Here is a 13,696-nt window from a genome sequence, read left to right on the forward strand (position 1 = left end):
GGTGGCTTTGATACTCAGCCTAGAGGAACTTAGGGCTCCCGCCTGCTGCTGAGCCTCAGCCTGGACTATATCTTTCTGAGCTCTGGCGGTGACAGCCAGCTCTGTGGTGGCCCCTTGGCTTCTCAGAGCCTCGTGTCTGCCAAGGCCACACGTTCTTAGAAGGCCCTCAGACACCAGGCCACATGTACGGGGGCTTCTGGCTCCCTAGGGTAAGCAGATGGAACAGCTCAGGCCTGGCTTGTGGGGAAACTGAGGGCAAGGAGAAAAATCCCAGGAGATGAGGCTGTAGGCTCTGCGGGCCTGCCAAGTCTGTGGGTTAAGCCAGGAGGGTCATACAGGTGGAAACATCCCGGCTGGTGTGCCGTGACCAGCCAGGGCATTCACTCAGCAGTGTCTGAACATCTCAAGTAGGAAGACTCAAGTTTCAGTGCAGCACAGAAGTTTGGGCAGATTTCTGAATCTTTACGCCTCTGTGTCCTGGGCATCCCCACAGGCAGGGGGACTGGCAGGAACTTGCTTCTAGGGTCACAATAAGAATGAGATGAGAATGTCTGCAGAAACCCGCGCAGGTTGTGGAACCACGGCACCACACCTGAGAAGAGAGGCTGAGCCTCGTCTGCCCGGCCCAGGCCCATAGCGGCTAGAGGAAAGTCACTGCATCATGGGAGATGGGGGACAGAAGGTGGCTAGGATTCTCACCGTTCTAGAATCATGAAGAGAAACAACGTGTTGTCCGTTCCTCAGAGGAACACGCGTACTTTGTGGCCATTAATTACTTCCTGAAATGCCTTCATGAGTTTGGCAATTGGCAGCTGGCAGGTGAGAAGGAGAAGGGGTTTTGTGCCAGGTGAGGGACGGGCCCCAGTCTTTCCTCCAGAGGCTGGCAGGGCCAGACTCAGTGCTGGGCTTGTGCTGTTTGCCCTGACAGGCAGGGTTCAGGCAGGGAGGAGACATAAGGATCACTCAGTGGTTTGGGGACAGTTGCTGACAGGCTGGTCATGCTCCCTGTCCTGAGGTATGCCAGGCATCTCCGTGTCAGTCTTGACTGAGTACGGGTCACTAACTGACTTCAGCCCAGAGTGGTTTGTGGCAGTGGCCACAGCATCAGGACGTGACTGTCCCACAGTCTGAGGGTACAACCCCTAGCTTTTTCTGGCTCTGGCAGGAATGGAACCCTGGGTGTGAACGTGGCAGATGTCCCTTTGAAATGTGTCTGGGGAATCCTATGAACACGTGTAGAAAGGGAACACCTCCTCTGAGAAAAGGGGGCCCACTCTTGGACCTCAGAGGTCACATGGGTCCTGTGCTATGTTAGAAGGGCAGAAAAGACTTAACTCGATTTCTGCAGTGGCTTAGGGAATCAGTCTTCTAGAATAGTCTGACTGAGGCCCAGCCTCCTCTGCAGGGCTGCCTGAACAATCTCTTTGCCTTTCAGATCGGGGAAGTTAATTCATGATGATAGCAAAACTCACAAGAGCTTCCTTCTTTACAAAAACTCACTGCTCTGTTTCTAGAAACGTCCACCACCATAACATGAGGGCTCATGGGGATCACCTATGGCAGAGGTGGCTTTACGGATCACAGAGAGGCCCTGCACGTGTGCCTTGCTGTGTAGTCTTGGCGTCTGTGTCTCGTGAGGGAAGTCAAAGGGAGCCTTGGCTCCCAGGGTCCTGCATGCTGCTATCATGGGGTTTCCGTCCGTGGATCTTTGGCCCTCCCATGCTCAGCACCTATTGAGGCCTTAACATGCCTGAACGCACCCGTGACCTATTAAAGACGAGTGCAGGGACAGTTCTCTCCACTGTCCTCAGCTAGGCTCCTCACACATCCCGACTGCGGTGGTGCAATGCTCTTGGGGTCGCCATCCTCCTTGGCTGGGGGCAGCCGGTCCTGGGGAAGCAGAGTTCCTTACTAGACCCTAGCTATGTCTCAGTGCATTGCTTCAATTCCTGCTTAGAGGGAAGCCTATCTGCCCCTGTGTGAATATGGGGGGCTGTACCCAATCTGTGAGAACCCTCACACCCAAAAGAGAACAACAGCAGACAGAAAACTCTGCAGCAAGTGGGGAGAAACTGCAGCCGGAGGAGAACACTATTGCTAGCCCCCTGTGCACCTCCACCATGAATGTGTTTCCCCTGGGCTTGGCACAAGGGGCCCTGCTTCCATTTTGAACTGAGCCCCTCAAAGAAGGTAGCCAGATACACTTGTCGGCCCCTTAGTAAAATTCTGAAGTCTTTGCCTGATCCCCAAGGAAGTTCTTTTCTGAGGTGACACTTACCTGCCCTCTCTGCTTCCCCCACAGGTTTCGTGTTAGCTGTGTGCCAGGCTCTGGAGAACAGCACGTACCCCTTGAGCGGTGAGTCCATCCTCCCTGGGTGTGCATGGGATGTGGATCCTGCCTCACTTCTGGAGAACCCTCTCCCTGGGACACTCGCCTGTCATTGAACCTTCTGCATCTCCTCCGAGCAGGAAGAGGGGAGGCTACTAGAAGGCCTTCACCATGGCCCAAGGGGGCTGTGCAGTCCCCTCAGGGGCAGCCCATCCACAGAACCCTTCACCTGCTAGACAGCCAGTGTGGCACGTGAAATGGGCCTGCAGGACCCCAGAGCTTGAAGCTGTCCATACTTTACCAACCATGTGATGACTGGGTTTCCAAAGCTCCTGTCCATTCCTGCCTAATGATCGTTGCTTATTTATTCTCCATGCCCCCCAACCTCCCACCTATCTCCTCTGTATCTCTCAGTACTTCTGAGAGTTGGGAGACAAAGCCCTCACCATCTCAATGTCCAAGGGAAGCCCCTTCTGTTTCACGGGCTCCTAGCTAGTCGCTTCTGTTTGTGCATGGTAATGGTTGGCTTCGTGATTTTGATTCCTGCTTTTCCTGTGTGTTGGGACACAGGAGTGTGCATTTATTAGGTACCCTTGTTTGTGTGACAGGTATTTACCCACTAAGCCATCTGGCAAGTACCAGATGCCCTAGCAACATTTACAGCCTGGCCTTGAGGGAACTTGGACGTGAGGCCAGGCAGGAGTCCCCACTTGTTCTGGTACCTGATGGAAGTGCCTCCAGGCCGTTCCATGAGGCTAAGATGCTGGTGTGTGGCCCTGCCTTGCACTCTTCTAAAGCAAACTGTGCACCTGAAGCATGCAGGCTTCAGGGCTGGGTCAGCCCAGCCAGCTACTGAGCCACTCGGTTGAGACAGGTTGGGATGGTGGCGAATACTGAGGTGGCTGTCAGTGGGAAGGATGCTCTTGACTGTGGTACCCCTTCAAGCCTATTCACACAGACAAAGAGAGTCTGGTGACATGAGTCTGCTCCCTCTGTGCCCTGGAGTGGCTCCTGATGAGCCTCTTCGAGGTGCTGTAGGTCCTTGGCAGACCTGATCATTCAGCCAGAGAATGACAGACTAGCCCCCATCTGATGCCCCAGTTCCCACTTTCACTTCTGGATTTCCTTCTGAGGGAATGTGCCCAACCCTTCTCACAAGAGGCCCCCAAAGCAAGTGCACCCCCCTGCTATGCTGCCTGGACTCTATAATGGCTGAATACCCATGGAGGCTCAGGATGGCAGGCCAGAACAGAGCCCACACTGTATTGTACAGAAGGCCCCAAACAACATCCCCTCTGGGGACAAGGGAGGTGGCTACCTGTCTGACCGCTGGCTGCTCTCGGTTGGATGAATGATTAGATGTGGGACTGGCTCTCTTTAGTTTTACACACTCTAGAGCCTGGGTCCTGGGACTCGGGAGAAGAGGCCAGGAGTCAATTTCAAACAGTGGTGACTATGTCGTGGTCACCTCTGCAAAGGCCGAGCTTGGGTGACTGAGTAGGGCTGCCTGCCTCCCTTTCTCTTCTTTGCGGTGACCTCATCTATAGGACTGCTTGGTTTGTCCCACCCCTTTCCACCATCCCCAGGGCTGAAATTCTGCGGTGGGGGTGGCTCGCACGCACGTTCAGGTATATGTGTGCATAGGTATGTGCCTGTGCACGTTCAGGTACATGTGTGCATAGGCGTGCACTTGTTCATATGCTCGTAGAGACTAGACGGCAGCATTGGACCTCATTCTTTGAAACATCGTCTGTCTTTTCTGAGATAGGATCTCTCTGTGGTTAGGAGCATCCCAGTTAGGCTAGACTGGCTGGCCAGAGAGCCCCAGTGATCCTCCTGCCTCTGCCCCTGAGCACTGGATTAAAAGCACTCAGCAGCCTCCTTCTTTTTAGCATAGGTTCCAGGGATTGAACTCAGATCCTCATGCTTAGACGTAGGCACTCATTGGCTGAGCTTCTCCCCAGCCCTCGGTGTTAATTTGGGATTATTTTGGTGTTTTCTTATATTGCCTGATACATGTATTTTTTCTTTAGTGATTATGTTGGTGTTTTCTTATGTTGCCTGATTCAGGTTTTTTTTTTTTTTCAGGTGAACTCTGTTTTAGAAATTTTATTCATTTATATACTGAGTGACTTCAATATCTCCCTGGGTATTAGTGGGCTCATATACTAAATTCCAGAAGCATCTGTTAAGTGTTAGGATGAGGAATTTCAGAATGGTAGCAAATGGGCCCAGCTCTCCACCTTGTTGATAGGAACCAGAAGCCAATGGACCTACATTTGGTTTAATACATCCCTGAGGGACAAGCATGCCACAAGGGCCTCTGGCAGACCTAGGGTGAAGCCCCAGTATTACAGAGAATTGTGGAGAGAGAAAATTTCAGGCTCCAAGTGCCATCAAGGGTGGGACCACAGTTCAGCAGAATACAGGGTTTGTCCTTTTTCTTTTCTTCTTCTTCTTTTTTGGAGGAAGCATCCATTCCATTAGAACAGTTGCCCTTGGCCTTTCTTGGTAAGATCTCATTTTGTTACTTTCTCTTAGATCACCAATTATGTAGGGCAGAGGGTGGCAGAGGTGCGGGAAACTGAGTTTCATCAGAAAAGGTTTCACTGGCATTTACTTTGGGTGGAACAGTGGAGAATATGGGGCCTTGGAGAGGAGGCCAGGATCCTGTGTGGGGCCCACTTGGTTTCAGACTTTCCAAGTTCCTGAGCAGGTTAGTCCTCAAGTGTTTGCTTAGATTAGTTTCACATCTGTGGGACCGGGCTGAGTCTCCACATGGCTGTCCTGGTGGACGCAGAGAGGCCTTGGAGGGCTCCTGAGGATGCCTTCAGGCTCTAGGGAGCATTGTAGTAAGGCCTGCCCTGAGCTGGGTCGAGAAGTGGTGCTGAGATTGCCCAGCAGATTCACCCTCCATGTCCACAGGTTCTGTGTTGTTTGATGTTTTATTCTTTGGGCTTTTTAAGAGGCCCACCACCCAGCTCCCAAATAAATCACACACGGGGCCTATTCTTAGTTAGGAATGACCGACCTTAATTTGACTTGTTTCCTGCCAGCTTTTCTTAAATTATCTTGTCTACCTTTTGCCTCTGGGCTTTTTCCTTTTCTTTCTTCTGTGTGTCTTGCTTTCACTCTTACTCTGTGGCTGGCCTGGTAGCTGGGTGGCTGCCCCTAGTGTACTCCTCTCCTTGTTCGTTAGCTCCTTCTCCTCCTCGTTTCTCTGTCTATTCATCCTCTCTGCCTGCCAGCCCCACCCATCCTTGCTCCTGCCTCGCTATTGCCCATTCAGCTCTTTATTAAACCATCAGGTGTTTTAGACAGGCAAAGAATCACAGCTTCACAGAGTTACACAAATGCAGCATAAACAAAAGCAATACATCTTTACATCATTAAACAAATGTTCCACAGCATAAACAATAATATTAAAATAATATTAAAATGATATTCCCCAACAGTTATGCATCTTAAAAGCCAACGGATAAATGGCTCAAAAATACCTGGAAAAATGGCAAAACACTGAATATGTATAGACTTGCTTCCCCAAGGTGTTTACAGAAACAACAATATGGATGCTATTTATATATTATTTTGCATATTATAGTAATGCCGAGGTAATTTTAAATGCACAGGAGGGTCTAGGGAAATGGCTTGGTGGAGCTGTGAAGATCAAAGTTTAAATCCTGAGAACCCGCATATAAAATGATGGTTCCCTGTAACCCCAGAACTTAGTAGGGGAAGACAGCTGGTTCCTGGGGCAAGCTAGCTAGACTAGCTGAAACAGTGAGAGACCCTGCTCCAATAAATACAGTGAAGAACAGTTTAGGAAGACATCTGATGTCAACTTCGGGCCTGCACACACACACACACACACACACACACACACACGTACACACACGTGCTCACAGAAAAAACAAATCTAAAAAATGTGTGGGAACATGAGTGTAGTTTCAGTGTACACCCTACGCTATTTCCTGGAAGGACTTGAGCATCTGTGGTTTCAGTACGGACTGGTCCTTCCTGGGTACAGAGGGACAGCTGCATTTGATTCTCTTAGGATGCTGCATCTCAAGGATGCTCTTGTACCTTCAGATTCTAACCCTCTGGTTGTTAAAATCCTACAAAGAATCGAAGATCTCTGCCTGGCCTTCCAGGAGCCCACACGACAGGTGACGACACAGTCTGTGGCTTTTCTTGGGCATGTCACTGGCTGCTCAGTGTGTCACCTAGACCATAAACTGCCGCAGGAGTGAAATCAATGTTCTGAAATGTGGAGCATAAACTTTTATCCTCGTCGGTTGTCTGTTTATAAAACATCTGGAGGCAGATGAGGGCGTCGGCATTCACATCCTAGAACTCGGGCTATGCCGTCCTCAGGAAAAGCTCCCACCTATATTCAAAAGGCACTCGCTCTTCAGTGCCCCCTTTAAAAGGGACAGAATGCACCCAGACACAAAGCTATCAGGCAGCTGCTTGCCTCACCCTCAGCAATGTTACACTTTCCCAGGCCGCTCATCTGGATCTTTTCTCGTGAGACTCCCTGTAATGACCAAGAAGGTGTGGTGAGGGCCCCTCTGGTTTCCTGTATGCTTGCACACTCCTCAGAGTGACTGTCTGTGCCTCAGATTCCTCCTCTTCCACCTTTGGCCACTGTCTGTGGACACACACCTGGCCTCTCAGCGTGTTTGTCGGTTTGTTCAATTTAGTGTCGGGAAGACTATTCAAATATGATAAACACAGATGCTTCACCATGGACTTCTTCATAGAGCATGCCACCATTCCCACTAGCATGGGGAGATAGTGACCAGGTCAGGCACCACTGGGGACTGTAGACTCCAGTCTGTTAAGATGAGAGTCCAGGCTGGGCTGGACAGAAGGAGGGCATGTCGGATTAGAGGGGAAAGCCTTTGAAGGCTTTGCTTGTTTACACAGCCAGCCAGCCAGGGCTCTCCTCATGGCTCACCTCCTTTAACAAAAGCTTTTCAGAACTTCAAACTGCTTCCCCGTTCCATTGTCTACGGTTTTCCCACATGTGAAGCTGAAGCCATTCTAAAATTAGAAGGCTCACGTGCTTGAGCCAGGTACATGGTTCACCTGTTTCAAACCTGCGTCTCACACAAGAGGCTTGCTGTGCCGGGTTCGGGAGGAAACCACACACACCTGTGAGTGGTTGCCTAGTGCTTGCATAGAGGAGCAGCGGGATGAAATGAGAGTCTTCCTGCCTCCCAGGGTGTGGCCTTGATGTCATTTACTTCCTCATTTTACCTGCGACTTGTGTGTATGTGTGGCGGACATGCCTGTACAGGTGTGTGCTTGTACACCTTGAGACTGGAGGCCAACTGACATAACCTCAATTGCTTACCATCCTTTCCCCCCTTTTTTAGATTTTTCTCTCAATTTACAGTCACGGGTATGTGCCTGTGTTTGTTTACTGGGTGGGCATAGGAGTTTTCAGAAGGCAGAAGAGGTGTGAGTCCCCTGGATCTGGAGTTACATGTGATCGTGAAGCCACCATGTGGGTGCTGGGCACTGAACCCCAACTTTAACCCCAGTCCTCTACAAGACTGTAAGCATTCTTAACTGCTAAGCCATCCACCTTATTTTTGAGAGAGTCTCTCACTGAGCTGAAAGCTTGTGGATACAGCTAGATTGGCTGGCGGACAAGTACCAGGGCTGGGATGGCAGGTTTGTGCCTCTGCACCTGGCTTTTAGCAAGGGTGCTGAGATCGGGACTCGGTCACCATTTTTTCACAGCAAACACTTTACCAGCTGAGCCATCTCCCGGCCCCTCCCTGTTACTTTTTGCAAAGGAAATTGTGCTATGCCTGTTGCTTTTCAAACAGGCTTCTCTGAGAGAAAAAAAAAAAACATGGAGAAGGGTTGTTCCCCAGACTCGCTGTCTCAGAGACACTTACAGAGCCCTAAACTCTCCCTGCACCTTGATTTCCTATCAGCAAAATAAAGGAATGGAATCACGTCGGTGACTTTCAAACCACAGGTCACAGAATAGCTTTAGTAGGGGCATGAACAACACTTTGAAGGCATTCATGCACTCCCTAGAGGCATCAGGACGCAGGGGAAGGACTCGGGTGTCAATCCATGTCTGAGACAGGGTCTCTTTGCTTTTTTTCCTGCTGTGTGCCAGGCTAAGAGGCCTGTGCGCTTTCAAGGATTCTCCTGTCTCCGCCTCCCATCTGCCTCACGTGGGAGCAGAACAGCAGATCACTTATGACATGCTCACCTTCATCAGGCCTTTCCAAAACCCCGTACCTACAAGAACAGTAGCTCTCCTTCCGTGCAGATATTTCATTAATTTCCATAATATATAATTAACTTACGCAAATACAACTGACATGAACAGGTTGGAGCACAAACACAATGGCCAGTGGTAAACATATAATCTAGCTGGTAAGAACAGAAATAGGCTGTCAACTATGGAAGCCGCCTACCTGAGCTGGTGTTGGCTGAGGGCCTTGATCCAGTGGAGCCAGGAGACGAAGGGGAATGCTTGGCACTGGGTGTGCCAAGGGCGTGTTTTAGTAGAGCTGGGAAGGGCAGCCATCATCTTTAGAGGAAGCAAAGCAAGCAATAAGATGCATAGAATTTTAGAATCTAGGGCTGCAGAAGCCTTACTATGTTGTTTTTAATGTTTAACATTTATTTCCCACACACTGTTGAGAACATTCTGTGGACCAGGCGTTTGTATGCAACCCTGAAGAGAACTAAGTGTATGTTCCACCAGAGAAGGGCATCGGATCAGCCAGGTCGAGATGATGATTGGTCTGGTCTGGTCTGGTTTTTAGAGACCATTGGCCTTGACCTTTGATTTGCTTTGAGAGTGGCCTTGAACTCTTGATCCTTCCGCCTCCAACTCCCCAGAGCTGGGATTGTAGGGATGTGCCCTCATGCCTGGCTGATGGTGATTGTGGCATCCCAAACACAGACAAAGCTGGAACACGCCGTGATAGACTTCTCTGAAGAAAGCCACACTTGTAAACTCCAGAGGCTCCGTGTTCTTAACCTAGGTTCCCACGGGAATAGTTATCACCCATTGCAGTCAGTTACACATTGCTAAACTGGGTGCCCAGCTGGCTTCCCTCTGATTGGCATCTCTTCCCAGTAGTGGCTTGACACAGCAAAGGAGAGCATATCTCTCTCTCTCTCTCTCTCTCTCTCTCTCTCTCTCTCTCTCTCTCTCTCTCTCTCTCTCTCAGGCAGCAGTCCTGCCAAAAATAGTGCCCAGGTCCTACAAAAACATCACCTTCCCTCCGTCCTCCTGTGCAAAACATGGCTACTTAGAAGAGTTGGCCCCGGAGTTCTGTTGGGAAAATACTGGGTACCCAGTTGGCCCAAGGAACACAGATACCAAGACACATGCAGAGATCCAGAGGTCACACATGGACTGGGCCATTACTCTGTCTTACATGAAGAACAACCTAAGGCCAGCCCTCCTGTGTCTGCCTTAGTGAAGTCCGAAGAAGAACCTGATTGCCTTGATACTTTGGAGCTTTAGAAGCAGGAAAGGATGAAAGGGCCAGAAGGCAGTGAGACCTGAGGAAGAAGGCAGATTTCCTAGTTAGACCTGGAAGAGAGGAGCCTGGCATCTCAGGTCCAAAATGTCCAAAATAATGGGAACTATTATACAAAACATATGTTTGCTGAGCAATTTGCTGCCTTCCAGGCCCTGATGTCAATTGGACACAGACTAGAATTGCCTGAAACTAACTTCAATGGGCAATTGTCTTTATTAGGCTGGTCTGTGAGCATGTTTGTGAGGGCTTGGTTTGACTGTTAATTGACGTAGGAGGGCCCAGACTACTGCAGACAGCACCATACCTAGGCCAGTGGTCCCGGGGTATATAAGAAAGCTAGCTGAGTGTGACTCCGAGCCAGTCAGCAAGCAGTGTTCCTCCATGGCCTCAGCTTCCTGTTCCTGTTTGCCTTCCCACTCTGACTTCCCCAATGATGGATTGTGATCTGGAAGTCCATGACTGAGTAAGCCCTTTCTTTCTTCAAGACCTTCTGCTCCACTGGAGACAGACATCATGGATTACTGCTGAGCTGACACATTTTCGAGAATGATAGTAGAGTTTGGGACATCTCACGTATATGTTACAGGATGGCAGCATCGATTGCCAATAGGTGTGCAAGCCAGTGTGACCTTTATGATATTGGCAGATTGTGATAGCGTCTTCCTATGTAGCCTAGGCTGTGCCTTGAGAGCAGCTCAGTGTTAGCCCATAAGTAATAACTTTAACATTGTTCATACCCTACAACCTCACTGTGGCTCTTCTATATAAAAACAATGAGAAGTTAGGTTGTTCCTCACTGGAACAAAAGGAGTCTTTGAATGTCCAGAAAGGGAAGCAGTTCCAGAACAGGTAGGCAGGTGGTCCCTCAAAGCTGTCCAGGCGAGGGGATGGAGAGATGATTCTGGTCGAGAGCACTGCTCTTCAGAGAATCTGAGTTCAATTCTAGTACCCACACGGCAGCTCACAAACCCCAGTAACTTTAATCCGAGGTTTACCCTTCTCTCACCTCTGAGGGTACTGCATGCTTGCGGTGCACATACATGCCGCAAAATACCTGTACACATTCATTTTTAAATTTTTAATTGTGTTAATGAGCCAGGCATGGTTATTCATGCCTGAGATTCCAGCACTCGGGAAGCTGAGGCAGGACTTTGAGGTCAGCCTGGGCTACAAAAGAAACCCTCTCACAAAAAGAAATTAGGCGAAGTCTTGTGTATCCCAGGCTAGCCTCGAACTCACTTATGTAGTTGAGGATGACCTTGACCTTCTGGTTTTCCTGCCTCCACCTCCCAAATTCCAGGGTTACAACTATGCTTTTAAAAATTCTTCTGATGAAGAAATGACATGTGCAATGAAAAAGGAACATACGCATGATGTTCATGTAGAAAAAAATGAAATTGAAAGATCTACCTCAGATTTACAAATGATAGGCCCAGAAGCCAAAGTCAGGGGCGAGCAAGTTTACAGCGATCATGTCCAGTTGATGAGCTTGTCACTCCCTTCATCCTGGTGTCTAGCAGCTTCGGTGATCACAGAGCCTGATCCAGCTGTGCTGTCTCCAAGCACACCCCCCACTAGCATTGGTCAAGAGCCTCTGCCCTGTGCTCTGAACCCTACCTACCCCCAGGTCCCAGTCCCTTACAGCCCTCCCGTACAGGCATCCAGCTCCTCACCAGTTCACCTTCATGGCCCTGTGGATCCCACATCACAGTCCTCTTTTAGAACTTAAATGTGGGGTTTCCTAGGTCCTGACGCCTCAGCTTGAATTTTTTGCTTTACAACGTCTTGTGCTGGTAGCGGTGATTGAGTTGCACAGGACACTTAGCACTTCTTAAGAATTTGGCTTATCAAGTAGATGTTCAAGGACAACTTTGTAGAACTTGTTCTCGATGATTACCTCTGCCCAGGACTCAGGACACAAACTCCAATCCTCAGGCTTGCCCGGCAAGCTCCTTAGCATCTGAGCCATTTCACCCACCCCCAGGTCCTCGGCGCAGTGTTATCAGGTGGGCCCTGTGTTAGATGACTTTCCTAACACTGGGCTAATGAAGGCAAGAGATCGGGGTACATTCAAGCTCAGGCGGTTGGCAGTGTGGTCCATTAAAACGCATTTTCAACTTCTCTTTCCTGTGTGTGCTGTCCACCTGGAGGTCACCTCATTGCAAGGGGAGGAGTCATACACTGGAAACTTCTCCCTTTTAACAGAAAAGTGGAAGATGTCCCCAGCCCTAGGGAAATCTCTCAACCGTGAAGACAGACTGAGGACAACCGGGAGAAGCTGAGGGTGGCGTGGCCTCCCTGTGCCAGCTCCTTCCTGGCTGTAAGGATGAGGCTTTTGCTCTGTGTGTGCACTGGAAGGGTTCCTCCCACATTGTCCCTTGCCACCCACTGCTGTTCTCCATGCTTTGTGTCGTTGCTGGAGAAGCAGGTCCTATGAAGCAAGACCGTCTTTATGAGGCTATTTTGTCCCTTGTTGAGCGCTGAGGCTGTGGATCTGCCCCTTCAGTGCTTTGACAGACGTCTCACTGAGTTCCCACAGCACAGGGCCTGTGCATCTGGGTTCTCAGGCTTCAGTCACATTTTGCTAGAGCTTGGTGGGGCTGAGCAGCGCTTGAACTTAAAAGCTAAGATGGTCCCACCTTTGAGTAACAGTGCCCCATTCCTGGAGCCCTTGCTTCTCTTCAGCTGAATTCTGGAATGAGGCAGGTCTGAGTCTGAAGTGAACTAGAGCTGTCACCTCAAAGTCCCCTCTCTCCGTTGGCCTCTTGGGGATGGTGGGAGGTACACAGTGGTTTGGAGGCAGGATGGTAGCTTTGTTTCCTGGGGTCTCAAGCTGGTGTCCCCACTTCTAAGCTGTGGAGCCTCGGAAGGTACAGTTCATAGATTCATCCTGAATCTAGGGTCTTCTCTTGAAAGTCGTAGCCCAGCTCCCAGATGTTTCGTGCGTCTGACCCTTTTGTGACCAGTTCCTTTGGCTAAAGTGTTTCTTGAATTCGTGAGCCTAGGAGAAAGGGGGTGAGATGGAGCAGGACCGAGGCCTTGGACAGCATCCTTGCAACCCTAGCCAGAAGGGACATCTTTTCCTTCCCCTTTGTCACCTAGCTGCTCATAGCAGCCCTTTCTACGGTCCTTCTCTCATCTCTACTCGAGGGGCTTGGGTTGTGGCAAGAACCCCTCCGCACCTTGCCCCGTAGATCTAGGAAGATGTTTGAGGTCTCAGAAAGGGAGGGTGTCACATGTCACTCCGAAATCTGCCACAAACGAATCTTCCCGATACTGTAACAGGCTATGACATGCCTCTATAAAAGTCCAGTATCTTCTGTTAAAGTCAGTTTTCAGCACACTTTGCAACCAACACCCAGTTAAATAAAAGCCAGCCAGAGAAGGCAGAATTCTGAGGCCTGACCATAGGGGCCACTGTGGGCAGCTTCTGTCTCAACCCTGGGTCAGTACTTCTCTCTCTCTCTCTCTCTCTCTCTCTCTCTCTCTCTCTCTCTCTCTCTCTCTCTTTCTCAACAGGGGTTCACTCTGTAGCTCAGAATGGCCTGAAACCCATATGTAGCCTAGGCTGACTTTGAATTTGTAGCAATCCTCCTCCCTCAGCAAAAATCTAATTTTAATATCAAAAGCATGAACCCTACAGATAATAACTTGGTCTTTATTAATTACATCTCATTGAATCAATATACATAATTGCCCAAGCTACCATGAGAGTTCAACATGTCACAATGAACTTGTGTTTCTTGTTTGTGTTAAACTCATGTAGTCCCAATGTGAACTGACAGACCGTATTTGCTACGAGCTGGGTACTGGTCTATCTAGACCATTTAATTTCTGT

General features: G+C 49.6%; 1 protein-coding gene across 1 annotated transcript in view; it reads left to right on the forward strand.

Moving 5' to 3' along the window:
• Nucleotides 1-13,696, forward strand: part of Tgfa (transforming growth factor alpha) — an 85,250-nt gene that overhangs the window by 32,049 nt on the left and 39,505 nt on the right. The window contains exon 2 of the mRNA XM_050165345.1: nucleotides 2,303-2,356. Within this exon, the coding sequence (XP_050021302.1) occupies nucleotides 2,303-2,356 (54 nt within the window). The remainder of the gene's footprint in view (nucleotides 1-2,302; nucleotides 2,357-13,696) is intronic.

The sequence above is a fragment of the Alexandromys fortis genome, unplaced genomic scaffold (genome assembly GCF_014885135.2).
Source record: "Alexandromys fortis isolate MF-2015 unplaced genomic scaffold, M_Fortis_MF-2015_v1.1 scaffold_158, whole genome shotgun sequence".
Taxonomy (NCBI): domain Eukaryota; kingdom Metazoa; phylum Chordata; class Mammalia; order Rodentia; family Cricetidae; genus Alexandromys; species Alexandromys fortis.